The 13,945-nt window shown below is 38.6% G+C and overlaps 1 protein-coding gene across 2 annotated transcripts; it reads right to left on the reverse strand.

Annotated features, from left to right (window-relative positions):
- Positions 1-675: 675 nt before the first annotated feature.
- LOC120024727 (complement decay-accelerating factor-like) lies at positions 676-12,383 on the reverse strand. 2 transcript variants are annotated; one of them, XM_038969001.1, is made up of 12 exons: positions 12,208-12,383; positions 11,852-12,043; positions 11,642-11,744; positions 11,339-11,409; positions 9,768-9,953; positions 8,377-8,451; positions 8,186-8,236; positions 3,577-3,636; positions 3,296-3,349; positions 1,874-1,919; positions 1,105-1,186; positions 676-914 (listed from the first exon to the last, which is right to left on the reverse strand). In XM_038969001.1, exons 1-11 carry the CDS (start codon positions 12,269-12,271, stop codon positions 1,123-1,125), a joined length of 966 nt encoding a protein of 321 aa, XP_038824929.1. In that variant the 5' UTR covers positions 12,272-12,383; the 3' UTR covers positions 676-914; positions 1,105-1,122. The 2 variants fall into 2 exon arrangements, 1 of the variants encoding a protein (XP_038824929.1); XR_005472940.1 differs by lacking the exons at positions 11,642-11,744; positions 11,852-12,043; positions 12,208-12,383 and adding an exon at positions 11,537-11,597.
- Between the last annotated feature and the right edge of the window lie 1,562 nt (positions 12,384-13,945).

A 13,945-nucleotide genomic window follows, 5' to 3' on the forward strand; every position in this document is an offset into this window, starting at 1 on the left:
TAGAGGCAAATAGGAACAATATGCTAGACCATTCGTCAAATTACACATTTCTCAATGTAGAAATATCGCAAAAATATGATCAATGGCTCATTCGAAAGACATCCTCCCGAGTTATGACGTCGGCCAGTATTACAATCGGACATGTATGATAGACATTTGCGATCTAAAAGTTGTATTCCTATTAACTTCCAGTGTAGTGAGAGGGACTTTATCACGGTGCTACGTAATACCGGCCACGTCTGCCTGCTTGAACGCCATTAACTCGGATACACGTGAAAAGACCCAGGGAATCGATAGATCACTCAGATGCACCAAAAAAATATAACATTCAAAATGGGCGAACCTTTCCTTTAAATCACACATTTGGGGCGAGGAAATGAACATGAGCTGGTTTCCCTGACCCACATTGAGCCTACTTGAAAATAAATACAGTAGATTTAACAGGAATGTCCGCTTTACCAGACCCAGATTATTTTCATTTGAGCCGCAATCATTCCGCACACATTTAGGAACGGTCAGAGATGATCAGCCTGGGGATTTCCTCAATCATACATTTTGTTTAGTGCATTAATCTTATTACAGGGCCTTCTGCCCACTCAACACAGCTGACTAGCAACTTGTAGACAAATATGGCATTTGACAAGGCAAAAACCTTTTTATTACACATGTTCCAGTTTTGAATACAAATACATAAAATATTTAAATATTAGTCTTCAAACATTGGGTTAAAACATTTACATTCAAAAAATATTTACATCTTCATAACAAAAGTACAATTATAACTTTCATTCAGTAATGTCACATACGTAAAGGCACTGTAAATTAAGTGGCTTTGTTCAACCAGGGAATGGTCTGAGACAATTGCTGGGCACTTCTTTTCAAGGACACAGATGCAGACAGGAGCAGTCCTAGCCCTGAAAAGAAATTAGATATTTTAGACAAAGCATTGACTCAATGGAGCAGTTAACAATAGTTTCACTATTTAGATTACTCAAGTTCAAAGACAGCCACAAACTGTATAGTCATATGAGTAAGACTTTGGTTAAAAGATAGGACATTTGTTTCATAATGGGTTTAAGAGAATCATGTATGAATTGTAGATACCTTGGGTAGGCATTCAACTTAGTCATTTTGAAATTGTAATAACTCCTCTTTTCTTCTTGAGTCTTCTCCTGTCTGGTAGGAGCTATGCAACATTTTCAAATAATGAAATTGTCAGGATTATCATGTTTACATATAAATAATAGTGCAGTAAGGAAATACAGTAGATTATGCATGCCAATCTCAGTATTTTAGTGCTTAGTTTGGTAGCTGTGTTCCAGTGTGGTAGTCAGCTGGTCAGTTTAGCACGGTGTATGGTAGGTCTAGCTTCCTAGCCACCTCCCTTTTGAACACCATACTATATTCTCTTTTTCAATACCAATATCTCTGTCCGAGAGTGCCTTAGGAAAGGATTTCCCAACTTCCTTGATTTTTCAACACCCAGCAGGAAAGACAAAGCTTTAGCGGAATGGCCAAAAACAGGCAAAGGCAACTATGGCATGTACAGTAGCAAGTTGAAGTATCTAGCAAAAAGTTTGATCATGCAAATCACAGGTATCGTAGGGAATACATGAATATGAAACGCCAGACTGAATGTTATTTCATGGGTTATGTAATTCCGTAAACAGCATTGTTTAGTTCAATTAATTGGCCAGCCGTATGGCTAGTTTATCCAAATAATTCATTTGTGTAATGAACAGTGTAAAGTACATTAGCAGAAGTTGTAGTGAATGCATATATAGTTAGGGGGAAAATAATAGCTGTGATTCAGTTGTAGGTGAAATTGTGCACTATTTTCTAGTAAGAGAAATGATCAAATGTAGGTTCTCACCCTTTCATCTTCTGAAAACGATATACGAACAGCACAATAAGTGTAACTGCAAAAGATAAGGAATCAATCATAAGTCCCCTGTATGATCGTCAAATGGTCAAAAGAAAGTGTAATACAAATCTGATAAACATGGTAACATTGGAAAGTCAGCAGTTTGACTAGGCCTACTAGTGTAACAGATCAAGTAATGTGAAGGAAATTCTTGATGAGTCACAGAAGGGAATGTTTTCCCCAGTACAGTATACAACAAAGAATCCAGTTTAGTCAGCATGTAAGGATGTGTTCTAACTATAGTGCACGTGACGCGTTCAGAACGCCAGGTTAAAATATTAAAACAAAATCTGAACTATATTAATTTTGGGACAGGTTGAAACACATGAAACATTCATGGACATTAGCTAGCTAACTTGCTGTTGCTAGCTAACATGCGGACGAACTGGGATAAACATTGGGTTGTTATTTTACCTGAAATGTACAAGATCCTTTTTTTTTTTGCTGGATCTTTCTAGAATTTTGAGTCACATTGTGTGTTCTCTACTCTGACAATTAATCCACAGTTGAAAAAGGGGAAACCTTGTTAGTTTCTAGTGTCAGATTCTGGGTGAAACTTGGAACATTGTTATACGCAGAAGCATATTATATAAAGGAGTGAAAGGGACTGGTTTTACATCAGAAGTTAATGGTTATCTGTAGGAAACAGATGGCTTTGGAATGTGTTGGGTGGACGGGAGGAAGTCACATGATTGCTATAGGGAAAGCGGATGGACATCTGTGGATTAGGCGAAGGAGCTGTTGAGGTCAAATCCCCTGAAGTGAGAAATTATGGTTTATTACACTCTTCCTGTCGAACCATAAGATGTAAGGATCGGAGAGGAGGAGGAGTGCCTAAAGTGGAGTATATATACAATTTGGTGGTAGAAACATGTTTGTCTGAATCCAGCTGTATCGACCCTTTGGGAAGAATTAAACTTGGTTAAGCTTCTCTAGTGTCCGTGAGTTATTTACTCTGAAAATTAGAACCTAATACGTCCTTGTACAGTCTTCTTCTGTGTATTTTATATGGTGGTTGGCAACCAACTTTAAAGGTGCATTACCACAACCGACTGGAGTCTGGACCTCATTCATCTTTCAGTCGCCCCCGTGCGTATATGCTCCTAAAAACCAATGAGGAAATGGGAGTGGCGGGACTTGCAAGAACCAAGTTCTATTTTAGTGCCTGGCTACACAGATGCTCGTTCACACATGCAAGCAGTTTGAATAACCTCTATAATTTCATCCAATGTCTAAATGTATTTATCAACGCTCGCACATGCAACCTGGGCGGTGTGGTCAGCATGTTAAACTCAAAAGCCTATTGGACAAATTTTACCAGACACATATCTCCCTCTCAATTGTGATTGTTTCAAATGATTTATTTCTTACCTATGACGAAGCCGATCACACTTCCCACGACTGCTGCATGTGAGCTGGAAAAATCTATAACGACAAAATAATAATCACTTGAAATATCTTACTTGTAGTTGCGTTGATGTCATGTTCACCAATACCATGATGCCTCCCTGAAACTGCAAATACAAAATTACTATATAAATCATGGATAGGGAGTGAAAGTTATTACCATGGTCTAGACTCTAGAGAACTCTAACAAAGTTGATTCATTTGATCATCAAGCCCTTGATTATATTTGGCTAGATTTACTCTACCTTGTATTGTTGGTGGAACAGTCGATGTTGTTATTGGTTTCAAAGGAATGTCATTGACATCTATGAAATAGAAATGCACAATGGTTATTTTGTATTGCACCTTCATGCAGTGCTGTCATTTTTGTTTATATGTGTACACCTAGTGCTATGGCCACTGATGCAGACCTCTGGAACATCTACATTTTAAAAAGTCTAATAAATCCATGTAATATAGCCTACACCATCACAATCAATCCATTATTTATTTTAGACAGGTCTACAGAAACATGATATGAAGAAAATGTAGTAGATTCAGAAGAACAGAATAGCATACTGACTTTTCCTTATGTTAAGCACTGATCTGGCTATGCCATATGACTGTGGGCGAGACTACCATAGTTAATTTAGCAGACAAGATTTGCTTTATATTCCGTGGCATTATTTTATAGTATGAAGAATACAATTGAACATAGCTGAATAGAAACAATATTTTCTCAATGATTTGAGGGATTTGCAACTATTCTGTGTTGAGTGGTTAAAAAAGAAGTCCTCCTAGAGTTGAAGTCGGCAGTTTACATACACCTTAGCCAAATACATTTAAACTCACATTTACAATTCCTGACATTTAATCCTCATAAAAATTCCCTGTTTTAGGTCAGTTAGGATCACCGCTTTATTTTAAGAATGTGAAATGTCAGAATAATAGCAGAGAATTATTTATTTCAGCTTTTATTTCTTTCATCATATTCCCAGTGGGTCAGAAGTTTACATACACTCAATTAGTATTTGGTATCATTGCCTTTAAAATTGTTTAACCTGGGTCAAACGTGTCGGATAGCCTTCCACAAGCTTCCCACAATAAGTTGGTTGAATTTTGGCCCATTCCTCCTGACAGAGCTGGTGTAACTGAGTCAGGTTTGTAGGCCTCCTTGCTCGCACACACTTTTTCAGTTCTGCCCAGACTTTCTATGGGATTGAGGTCACGGCTTTGTGATGGCCATTCCAATACCTTGACTTTGTTGTCCTTAACTTCACTAGGGTAGGGGGCAGCATTCGGAATTTTGGATGAAAAGCGTGCCCAAATTAAACTGCTTGCTACTCAGCCATAAAAGCTAGAATATGCATATAATTAGTAGATGGAGAGAAAACACTGAAGTTCAAAACTGGTTGAATGATGTGAGTATAACAGAACGCATATGGCAGGCAAAAACTTGAGAAAAAAATCCAACCAGGAAGTGGGAAATCTGAGGTTTGTAGTTTTTCAAGTTATTGCCTATCGAATATACAGTGTCTATGGGATCATATATTCCACTAGATGTCAGTCTTTAGAACCTTGTTTGATGCTTCTACTGTGAAGGATGGGGGCATGAGAGCTGAATGAGTCAGAGGTCTGCCAAAGTGGCATGAGCTGATCACGTGCGCTCACGTGAGAGTTAGCTTGCGTTCCATTGCATTTCTACAGACAAATTAATTCTCCGGTTGGAACATTATTGAAGATTTATGATAAAAACATCCTAAAGATTGATTCTATACTTCGTTTGACATGTTTCTACGAACTGTAATATGACTTTGTCTGGACTTGCCCGCGCCTCGTGAATTTGGATTGTGTACTAAACGCGAACAAAAATTAGGTATTTGGACATAAATGGACTTTATCGAACAATTCAAACATTTATTGTGGAACTGGGATTCCTGATGAAGATCAAAGGTAAGTGAATATTTACAATGCTATTTTGACTTCTGTTGACTCCACAAAGTAGATGTCCTAACCGACTTGCCAAAACTGTCTTTTTCTTTGCAACTCTGCCTACAAGGCCAGCATCCCGGAATCGCCTCTTCACTGTTGACGTTGAGACTGGTGTTTTGTGCGTACTATTTAATGAAGCTACCAGTTGAACACTTGTGAGGCGTCTATTTCTCAAACTAGACACCATGTACTTGTCCTCTTGCTCAGGTGTGCACCGGGGCCTCCCACTCCTCTTTTGGTTAGAGACAGTTTGCTCTGTTCTGTGATGCGAGTAGTACACAGCGTTGTACGAGATCTTCAGTTTCTTGGCAATTTCTCGCATGGAATAGCCTTCATTTCTCAGAACAAGAATAGACTCACGAGTTTCAGAAGAAAGGTCTTTGTTTCTGGACATTTTGAGCCTGTAAGCGAACCCACAAATGCTGATGCTCCAGATACTCAACTAGTGTAAATTAGGCCAGTGTTATTGCTTCTTCAATCAGAACAACAGTCTTCAGCTATGCTACCATATTTGCAAAACAGTTTTCTAATGATCAATTAGCCTTTTAAAATGATAAACTTGGATTAGCTAACACAAGGTGCCACTGGAACACAGGAGTGATGGTTGCTGATAATGGGCCTCTGTACACTTATGTAGATATTACATTAAAAAATCTGCCATTTCCAGCTACAATAGTCAACATATACACTATTTCTGATCAATATGTTATTTTAAAAATGGACCAAAAAAAAGAAGCTTTTCTTTCAAAAACAAGGACATTTATAAGTGACCCCAAACTTTTGAACGATAGTGTATGCCTGTTAGGTTCTACACCTGTTGTAGAACTGATTAATGTGCTTAATTTTAAGAATGTATTTGGCCACTTAACAAAACATATGCCTACATGAGGTGTGCGGCATCATTCACAAGTGATAGATTAATATTGTCACCCATCAGACTGTTCTTGATTTAATCTCATCTTTAAATACAGTGCATGCGGAAGTATTCAGACCGCTTGACATTTTCCACATTTTGTTACAGCCCTATTCTAAAATGGAAATCGTTTTTTCCTCTCAATCTACACACAATACCCTATAATGACAAAGCAAAAACAGGTTAAAATGTTTTGCAAATGTATAAAAAATAAAAATCAAATTTTCATAAGAATTCTGACCCTTTACTTTGGCAGGGATTACAGCCTCTAGTCATCTTTGGTATGATGCTACCAGCTTGGCACACCTTTATTTGGGGAATTTCTCCCATTCTTCTCTGCAGATACTCTCAAGCTCTGTCAGGTTGGATTGGGAGTATAGCTGCATAGCTATTTTCAGGTCTCTCCAGAGATGTTCAATCTGGTTTAAGTCCGGGCTCTGGCTGGGCCACTCAAGAACATTCAGAGACTTGTCCCGAAGCCACTCCTGCGTTGTCTTGGCTGTGTGCTTAGGGTTGTTGTGCTGTTCGAAGGTGAACCTTCACCCCAGTCTGAGATCCTGAGCGCTCTGGAGCAGGTTTTCATCAAGAATCTCTAATTTGTGCAGTTCATCTTTCCCTCGATCCTGACCTGTCTCCAAACGTGATACTTGGCATTCAGGCCAAAAGAGTTCAATCTTGGTTTCATCAGACCAGAGAATATTGTTTCTCATGATCAGTCCTTTAGGTGCCTTTTGGAAAACTCCAAGCGGGCTGTCATGGGTCTTTCACCGAGTATTGGCTTCGGTCTGGCCACTCTACCAGGCCTGATTGGTGGAGAGCTGCAGAGATCGGAGAACCTTCCAGAAGGACAACCATCTCCACAGAGGAACTCTGTCAGAGTGACCATCAGGTTCTTGGTCACCTCCCTGACCAAGGCCCTTTTCCCCCCAATTGCTCAATTTAACCGGGCGGCCAGCTCTAGGAAGACTCTTGGTGGTTCCAAACTTCCTCCATTTAAGAATGATGGAGGCCACTGTGTTCTTGTGGACCTTCAATGCTGCAGAAATGTTTTGGTACTCTTCCCCAGATCTGTGCCTCGACAATCCTGTCAGGGCGCTCTACGGACAATTCCTTTGACCTCATGGCTTGGTTTTTGCTCTGACAAACTGTCAACTGTGGGACCTTATATAGACAGGTGTGCCTTTCCAAATCATGTCTAATCAATTGTATTTACCACAGGTGGACTCCAAGTTGTAGAAAATTTCATAACAAAGGGTCTGAATACTTAGGTAAATAAGGTATTTCTGTTTATTATTTATAAAAAACAGTTTTTGCTTTGTCATTATGGGGTATTGTCTGTAGATTGAGGATAAAGCTGTAATCTAACAAAATGTGGAAGGGAAGGGGTCTGAATACTTTCCGAATGCACTGTATACTAAATAATATGTTTTGATTCATAATGGACCATTATCACGCACCTGTCTCAAAACAGGGGCAGGGGAAAACAATACATGTTATCGATGCACTTATATAGGGAATAGAGGACGCTTTTCCTGTGCCAGCCAGGTAGGCTATACTTCTGTTGCTTCTCTTTACAATGTGCTTAATATTAGGAAAGTTGAAATAAATAGTAGCTGATGGGATCCTCTTTTTAAGAGGCCATCACTCGGTTTTGTCACGCAATTGCATAGCTTATAGAAATGTTACGCAACATGCTCTCATGAAGTGTATAATTAGATTTTTGATCACATTTGCATTGATGTCAGTGATTAGAGGGACAATAGAGTGCGGAGTACCAGGCAGTTAGCAAGTTTGGAAGGCTACTAATGACCATCAGCAGCATCAGAGCTTGGAGAAGCCTAATTACTGTGACTAAACGGTCAAGTGGAATTTGGCTGCCGTCATGACTCGTGATCGCCAGTAATACGGTCACCATAACAGCCCTATGTACACCAATGTTAACATTAAAATAATCACTTGAATTAGCTTACTTGTAGCTGTGTTGGTGTCATGTTCACCAATGCTATGATGCGTCCCTGAAACTGCAAATAATTATATAATCATGCATAGGGACAGAATGTTATTACCATGGTCTAGACTCTAGAGAAATCTAACGTAGTTGATTCAACTAATAGTCAAGCCCTTGATTACACTGGGCTAGATTTACTTGGATTTGCTCTACCTTGTATTGTGGGTGGAACAGTCGATGTTATTGATGCTGATATGGTTGTTGGTTTCAAAGGAATGTCATTGACATCTATGAAATAGAAATGCACAATGGTTATTTTGTATTGCACCTTCATGCATACACCACTGTTACACAGAGGGATTTAAAGAAGAAAGATCAATGACAATGTTCCTTATCATAGTCTGATGGTGCAACCCACTGGGCACGCAGTTGAATCAACGTTGTTTCAAAGTCATTTGTCAACCTATTGTGACATGGAATCTGTTGAAAACACGTTTACCAAAAGGAGTCACTGTTCAAGCAGCAATCGTTGGACTGTGGCTTCACATTTTACTTTAGTTAATGGCATGACATTGAATCAATGACTGATTCAAACATACCATTTTACTATCAACATTGAAAGGTCAAATAAAATATGTCTAATCAAATATTAAATTAATAATAATTTCAAACACCCAATCTTGACTATAGACCCTTTTCCAGTACACGACACACTGACGTCATGCACAGATGCTCGCGACTCTTGGCGGCAGTAAGAAAGCAATTGCCATCTGCGCCCATTCAACATAGCCTAGATTTAGGTTTTTATTACTTCTAAACAAAATGTTCGGGTTCTCATACGCTTACAAATACATCTTGATTCTTGCTTGAACAGTCTAATATTATTTTTTGGTTGTGATCTTTGCAAAATAATTATTTTGGATGCAGTAGTTAGCTGGAATGGTAACGCTCATTGACATTGGCTAGCTTTTGCTACAGCCTAAGAGACATTTTACTAGTTGAAGTTGAAGTGTTTTAAAAAAAAAAGTATAATGCAATTGATATGCAATGATAATGACAAACATTATATTCATACAAGCAGGACATTCATACGAGCCTTAAAATCCAATTATAATCCAAAAGTAGTGTGAAATGCACTCGGAAGCAACATGTAAAGAGGCTTTTTTTTGCTGGCGTTCTATAAGAACTGCATGTTCTGCCACCAACTTCCATGCATCGCCCTCGTGCAGCAATGTTTGCAAACACAGAAAGGGTTCTATAGGAAGGAAAAGATTTTACATTTCTACATGGAATTTTCTATGCAAATTTCAACAAACATTGTTCTGATGATTATTTTGAAATTTGATTGATGTAACAACCTGTTAGTCAAGTAATTCATTGTATTTAAGTTGAAGTTTTAGCTAAATTACAATGTTTACAACACTGGTTGGAATAACAAACAGTACTGGTTGATTACTTTTTGCAAATCCAAATGTTTTTTCCATGTCACTCACAATAGGGTGACAAATTACATTGAAACAACATTGATTCAACCAGTGGATGCATGCAGTGTCTAGATGTAGGGTGTTCGCAGATCATTTATCAAACATAAATGGAATTCATACCTTTGCATTCAGGACAGAATGAGTTATATTCACCATCTTCATCGCACTCAATGGATTTGTTTCCAATGAGGGTGTAACCTTCATGACAGGAATACTGTATGACATCCCCATACTCTGGAAACTGTTTGTCAGGCTTCTCTGAGATCATGCCATTCATTATATCAATAGGTTCTTCACAAGTTACCACTGAGGGAGACATACATGGGTGCATTATATTTGTTAGTGCTGAGCGACTAACCAAATTATAATTTTTGGGCTATTAAACGACTAATTGACCAAAGTCTTTTTTGTGAGCCAGATTCGCCGTTTCTCTAGACCGAAATCAAATCATTCACAATAGAAATCAAGTCGAGGGGCAAATCGCAATTGCATACTCCTTACGTCCCATCTCCTTCTCAAAACCCCTTTTTTCTCTCTCATCCAATATTTTTGAGAAGGAGAGGACGTGAGGACCATGCAATTGAGATTCTCCCAAGAACTATGTGGGATGCTGGGCTAAAGGAAGTTGTAGTTTATTAACACTACATTCATGTGAATTGCAGGGCCCTAATTTTCTGCCTGATTCCATTGAATTTCCCCCAAAATTCTATTCTGTTTTTTCCAGGTTTCTGTTTCCCTCTGTTTTTTCAGGTTTTCCACAAAAAAAATCAAAACAAAATCACTTTAATAGAAAAAATATTCTGAACAAAATGCAACAATTTAAGATTTTACTGAGTTACAGTTCATATGAGGAAATCAGTCAATTAAATTCATTAGGCCCTAATCGATGGATTTCACATGAATGGGAATACAGATATGCATCTGTTGGTCACAAAAAAAAAAAGCCTCAATGGGGCTCAGGATCTCATCACGGTATTTTTGTGCATCCAATTGCTAATCAATAAATGCAATTGTGTTCGTTGTTCGTAGCTTATGGCTGCCCATACCATATTTTTCACATTTAAATAAAAAATAAATAATAATAATTAATTCTCTGGCAACAGCACCGGTGGACATTCTACATTCAGCATGCCAATTGCACGCTCGCTCAAAACTTCTGTGGCATTGTGTTGTGACAAAACTGGACATTTTAGAGTGGCATTTTATTGTCACAAGGTGCACCTGTGTAATGATCATGCAGTTTAATCAGCTTCTTGATATGACATACCTGTCTGGTGGATGGATTATCTTTGCAAAGGAGAAATGCTCACTAACAGGGATGTAAACAAATTTGTGGGCAAAAGTTAAGAGAAATACGGTTTGTGTGTGTATGTAACATTTCTGAAATCTTTTATTTCAGCTCATGAAACGTGGGACACTTTATATATTTTTGTACAGTGTAATTTGGATTTTCTAAGTCCGCAACAGTGCTTCAACCACAACAGGAGACCACTTTTAAGGTCTGGGATTATTATTAAATTGTACTTGTTACCCAATTGGTAGTTAGTCAATGTTTTGGTAATTGAACGGTCACTATTTTTGGCTCTAAAATAATAATCGAACGGAAACGGCAGTAATTTGTGTTCTTCATTCAAACAAGTTCAATGCCTTAGATGTCCAAGGAGTGTCAATGGCAAATATGTAAGATTTACCTTCACATCTTGATCTTCCACTCCAACCTGTGGCATAACACTGCCTGTAACTTGATCCCTGAACTTGATAGCTAGAGGTGGAGAGAGCATGTGTGTGTGAGAGAGAGGAGGGGGGGGAGGGGGGGTCTGGCATTGAATCTTTGTGCAAAATAATTCCCCCATACTATGATGATACATCAGATATTGAAGCATACTCACCCTTTATCACAAATTGCTCTTGCTGAAGCACCAAAAAGCGTCCCTCCCTTAGCAAAATAATTCCCCCATACTATGATGATACATCAGATATTGAAGCATACTCACCCTTTATCACAAATTGCTCTTGCTGAAGCACCAAAAAGCGTCCCTCCCTTATCAAACTCATATGTCAAATGTGGCATCTCCTTGGGTGCACCGCAGTCCTTTTCTGAAATGAATAATCAGCGAGGTAATGGAAGCATTAAAACAATCAACCAACAGTAAACGCTCAACAATCGCACTTGACAGAAGAGGGGCTAGTATTTTGCCGCCTACTTTTGCAGATTAATTCCAGGGTGCTCCACTCTCCACTCGTGCAGGTGATGCTTTCAGATCCTTGCTCTTTCATGTAGCCGTTGGCACATTGAAACGTGACTTCCGAGCCCTCCGGAAAATCGTTCTTTAGGAGCGCATCATTCGTTAGAAAGACATTTTGATTTGCCTCCACTTGAGGTTTGGGACATTCAGCTGAGGATATGATACAGTAAAATAGGTAAACTCCACACACAGATAGAATTACGTTAGCCAGTTCAAGTTAGCAACGTATGTAGCTAGCTAAGCAAAACATTTTCAGGTAAAACTTCTATCAACCTTATCTAGGAAAGGGTTACCATGGCTAGAAACTCACTCACAATCTCCACTTGTTATAAAGATAAGGCATATCAAGCACTTGGTCCATGAATTTGAATAAAACATTTTAAAGTCGAATTTATGTGAAGACAAGTCAGTGTCTCGACCTAACAATTTCTCTATCCTTGTTGAGTATCTATAGCTTACTAATCAGTCCCAGACCATCGACGACTTCAACTGTGTGTTGATCATTTCACTTTATAGCAACTGTGCGGGGCTTGACGTAACACCACGCGCAGCGTGCCCCTCCCGAGCCAGTGACGTACGGCGGTGAGTTAATCTTTGTTACTCATTCCAATTCTTTGGACACGCCACACCTCTATAGATTAATGCCAAAGTCTAGACCAGTTTGACTAATTCACTACGCAAACACCATATACAAATTATTTTATCTGAATAATTTATTGGAGACCGAAAAAACGAAGTGAAACGCACTCTGAGACCATCAAGACCCATTTCTCACCCCATTGGCCCTTGGTATAAAGTCTAATAATAATAATAATAATACATTGAAAGTAATAACCTAATAATACATCCCAACGTGGAAATGTGGGTAATATTTGATTGACATGTTGATCAATGACATTTCAACCAACCTATTCACCCATTTTAAATTCCCAATGTGTTATAACTATATGCTTTCGGCCATCTAAAAGCACAACAAAATTCCAATGAAAACGATCAGATTTTTGGTTTAGTTGTCATCTAAATGTGTTATCACTGTGCTTTCAACCATTTGAAAGCACAACAAAGTTCAAATGGGAATATAATGTCAGATATGTTGTATTTATACAACAATTGAATGTGTTATGACTGTGCTTCATCTAATAGCACATACTGTAGTGCAAGTGATCAGTGCTGTTTGAGATTGTGCCGATTATTATAGCAATTGTGAAGATCTCCACAGACCTGCCACCTTGCATGCAATCCAACCTGGTCTCAGCGCAAAACGTATTATATTATAATTAGCAACTACTTAGTGAGTTAGCTAACCCTTCCCCTAACCCTATATTTAACCTAACTCCAAACCCTAACCTTAAGCCTAACCTAATGTAGCATATCATACTAAAGTAGTCTAACATAACATATCATACTGTATTAAACAGTGGTGGCCGTTGCCGTTTAACATGCGGCAGGATTATTTTTTAAATTTATTAGCATGTTCTTATTTCTATTACATTATATTGGATGACTGTCTTTCATATTCCATTCACCCAGCTCAATGTAACATCGATAGATTTAGGCTACTACATGATACTTGAATTTTGCCTATACAACGTAGGTGCACAGCTTGAGAGAAATTTGAATAATCAAGGTGACAGACATTGACACATTCAATACCGCCTTGCACAATCTTGCCTGCATGTAGCTGATCTAGGGTGTAGTCATTCGTCCAACAGTTGCAAACTAGAGTTTCTATTGGACAAATTCAGGCATGTTTATCGCCGTTTCATTCCGTTTGCTTCTGTTTACGAAACGTTTTTCAACAGAATCGGCGGAATGAATACACTCATGATCACAAACAAAAACAGTTAACATTCATAACAGCCACATACAAACAGCATGATCACTTTCATCATTAGATAATTTCTTCTCGCATCAATGCGCTCTCCTCCTCACCTTTTCACTTTGCTTGTGGACTTCAGTGCAAAACACATCAGCTGTCTGTGACCAGGCCAAAAAAAAAAAAACTTTCCAAGCCAAACCATCATATCACAACCGCTAAACGCTACACACAGC

This window comes from Salvelinus namaycush, chromosome 2, assembly GCF_016432855.1.
Source record: "Salvelinus namaycush isolate Seneca chromosome 2, SaNama_1.0, whole genome shotgun sequence".
In the NCBI taxonomy this organism is placed as follows: domain Eukaryota; kingdom Metazoa; phylum Chordata; class Actinopteri; order Salmoniformes; family Salmonidae; genus Salvelinus; species Salvelinus namaycush.

Coding starts and splice junctions, on each gene's coding strand:
- LOC120024727 (XM_038969001.1), bottom strand. CDS start 12,271: ATGTTTTATTCAAATTCATGGACCAAGTGCTTGATATGCCTTATCTTT. Junction 8,237..8,376: donor TGTTCCACCCACAATACAAG/GTAGAGCAAATC, acceptor AATTATTTGCAG/TTTCAGGGACGCATCATAGC. Junction 3,350..3,576: donor TGTTCCACCAACAATACAAG/GTAGAGTAAATC, acceptor TTGTCGTTATAG/ATTTTTCCAGCTCACATGCA.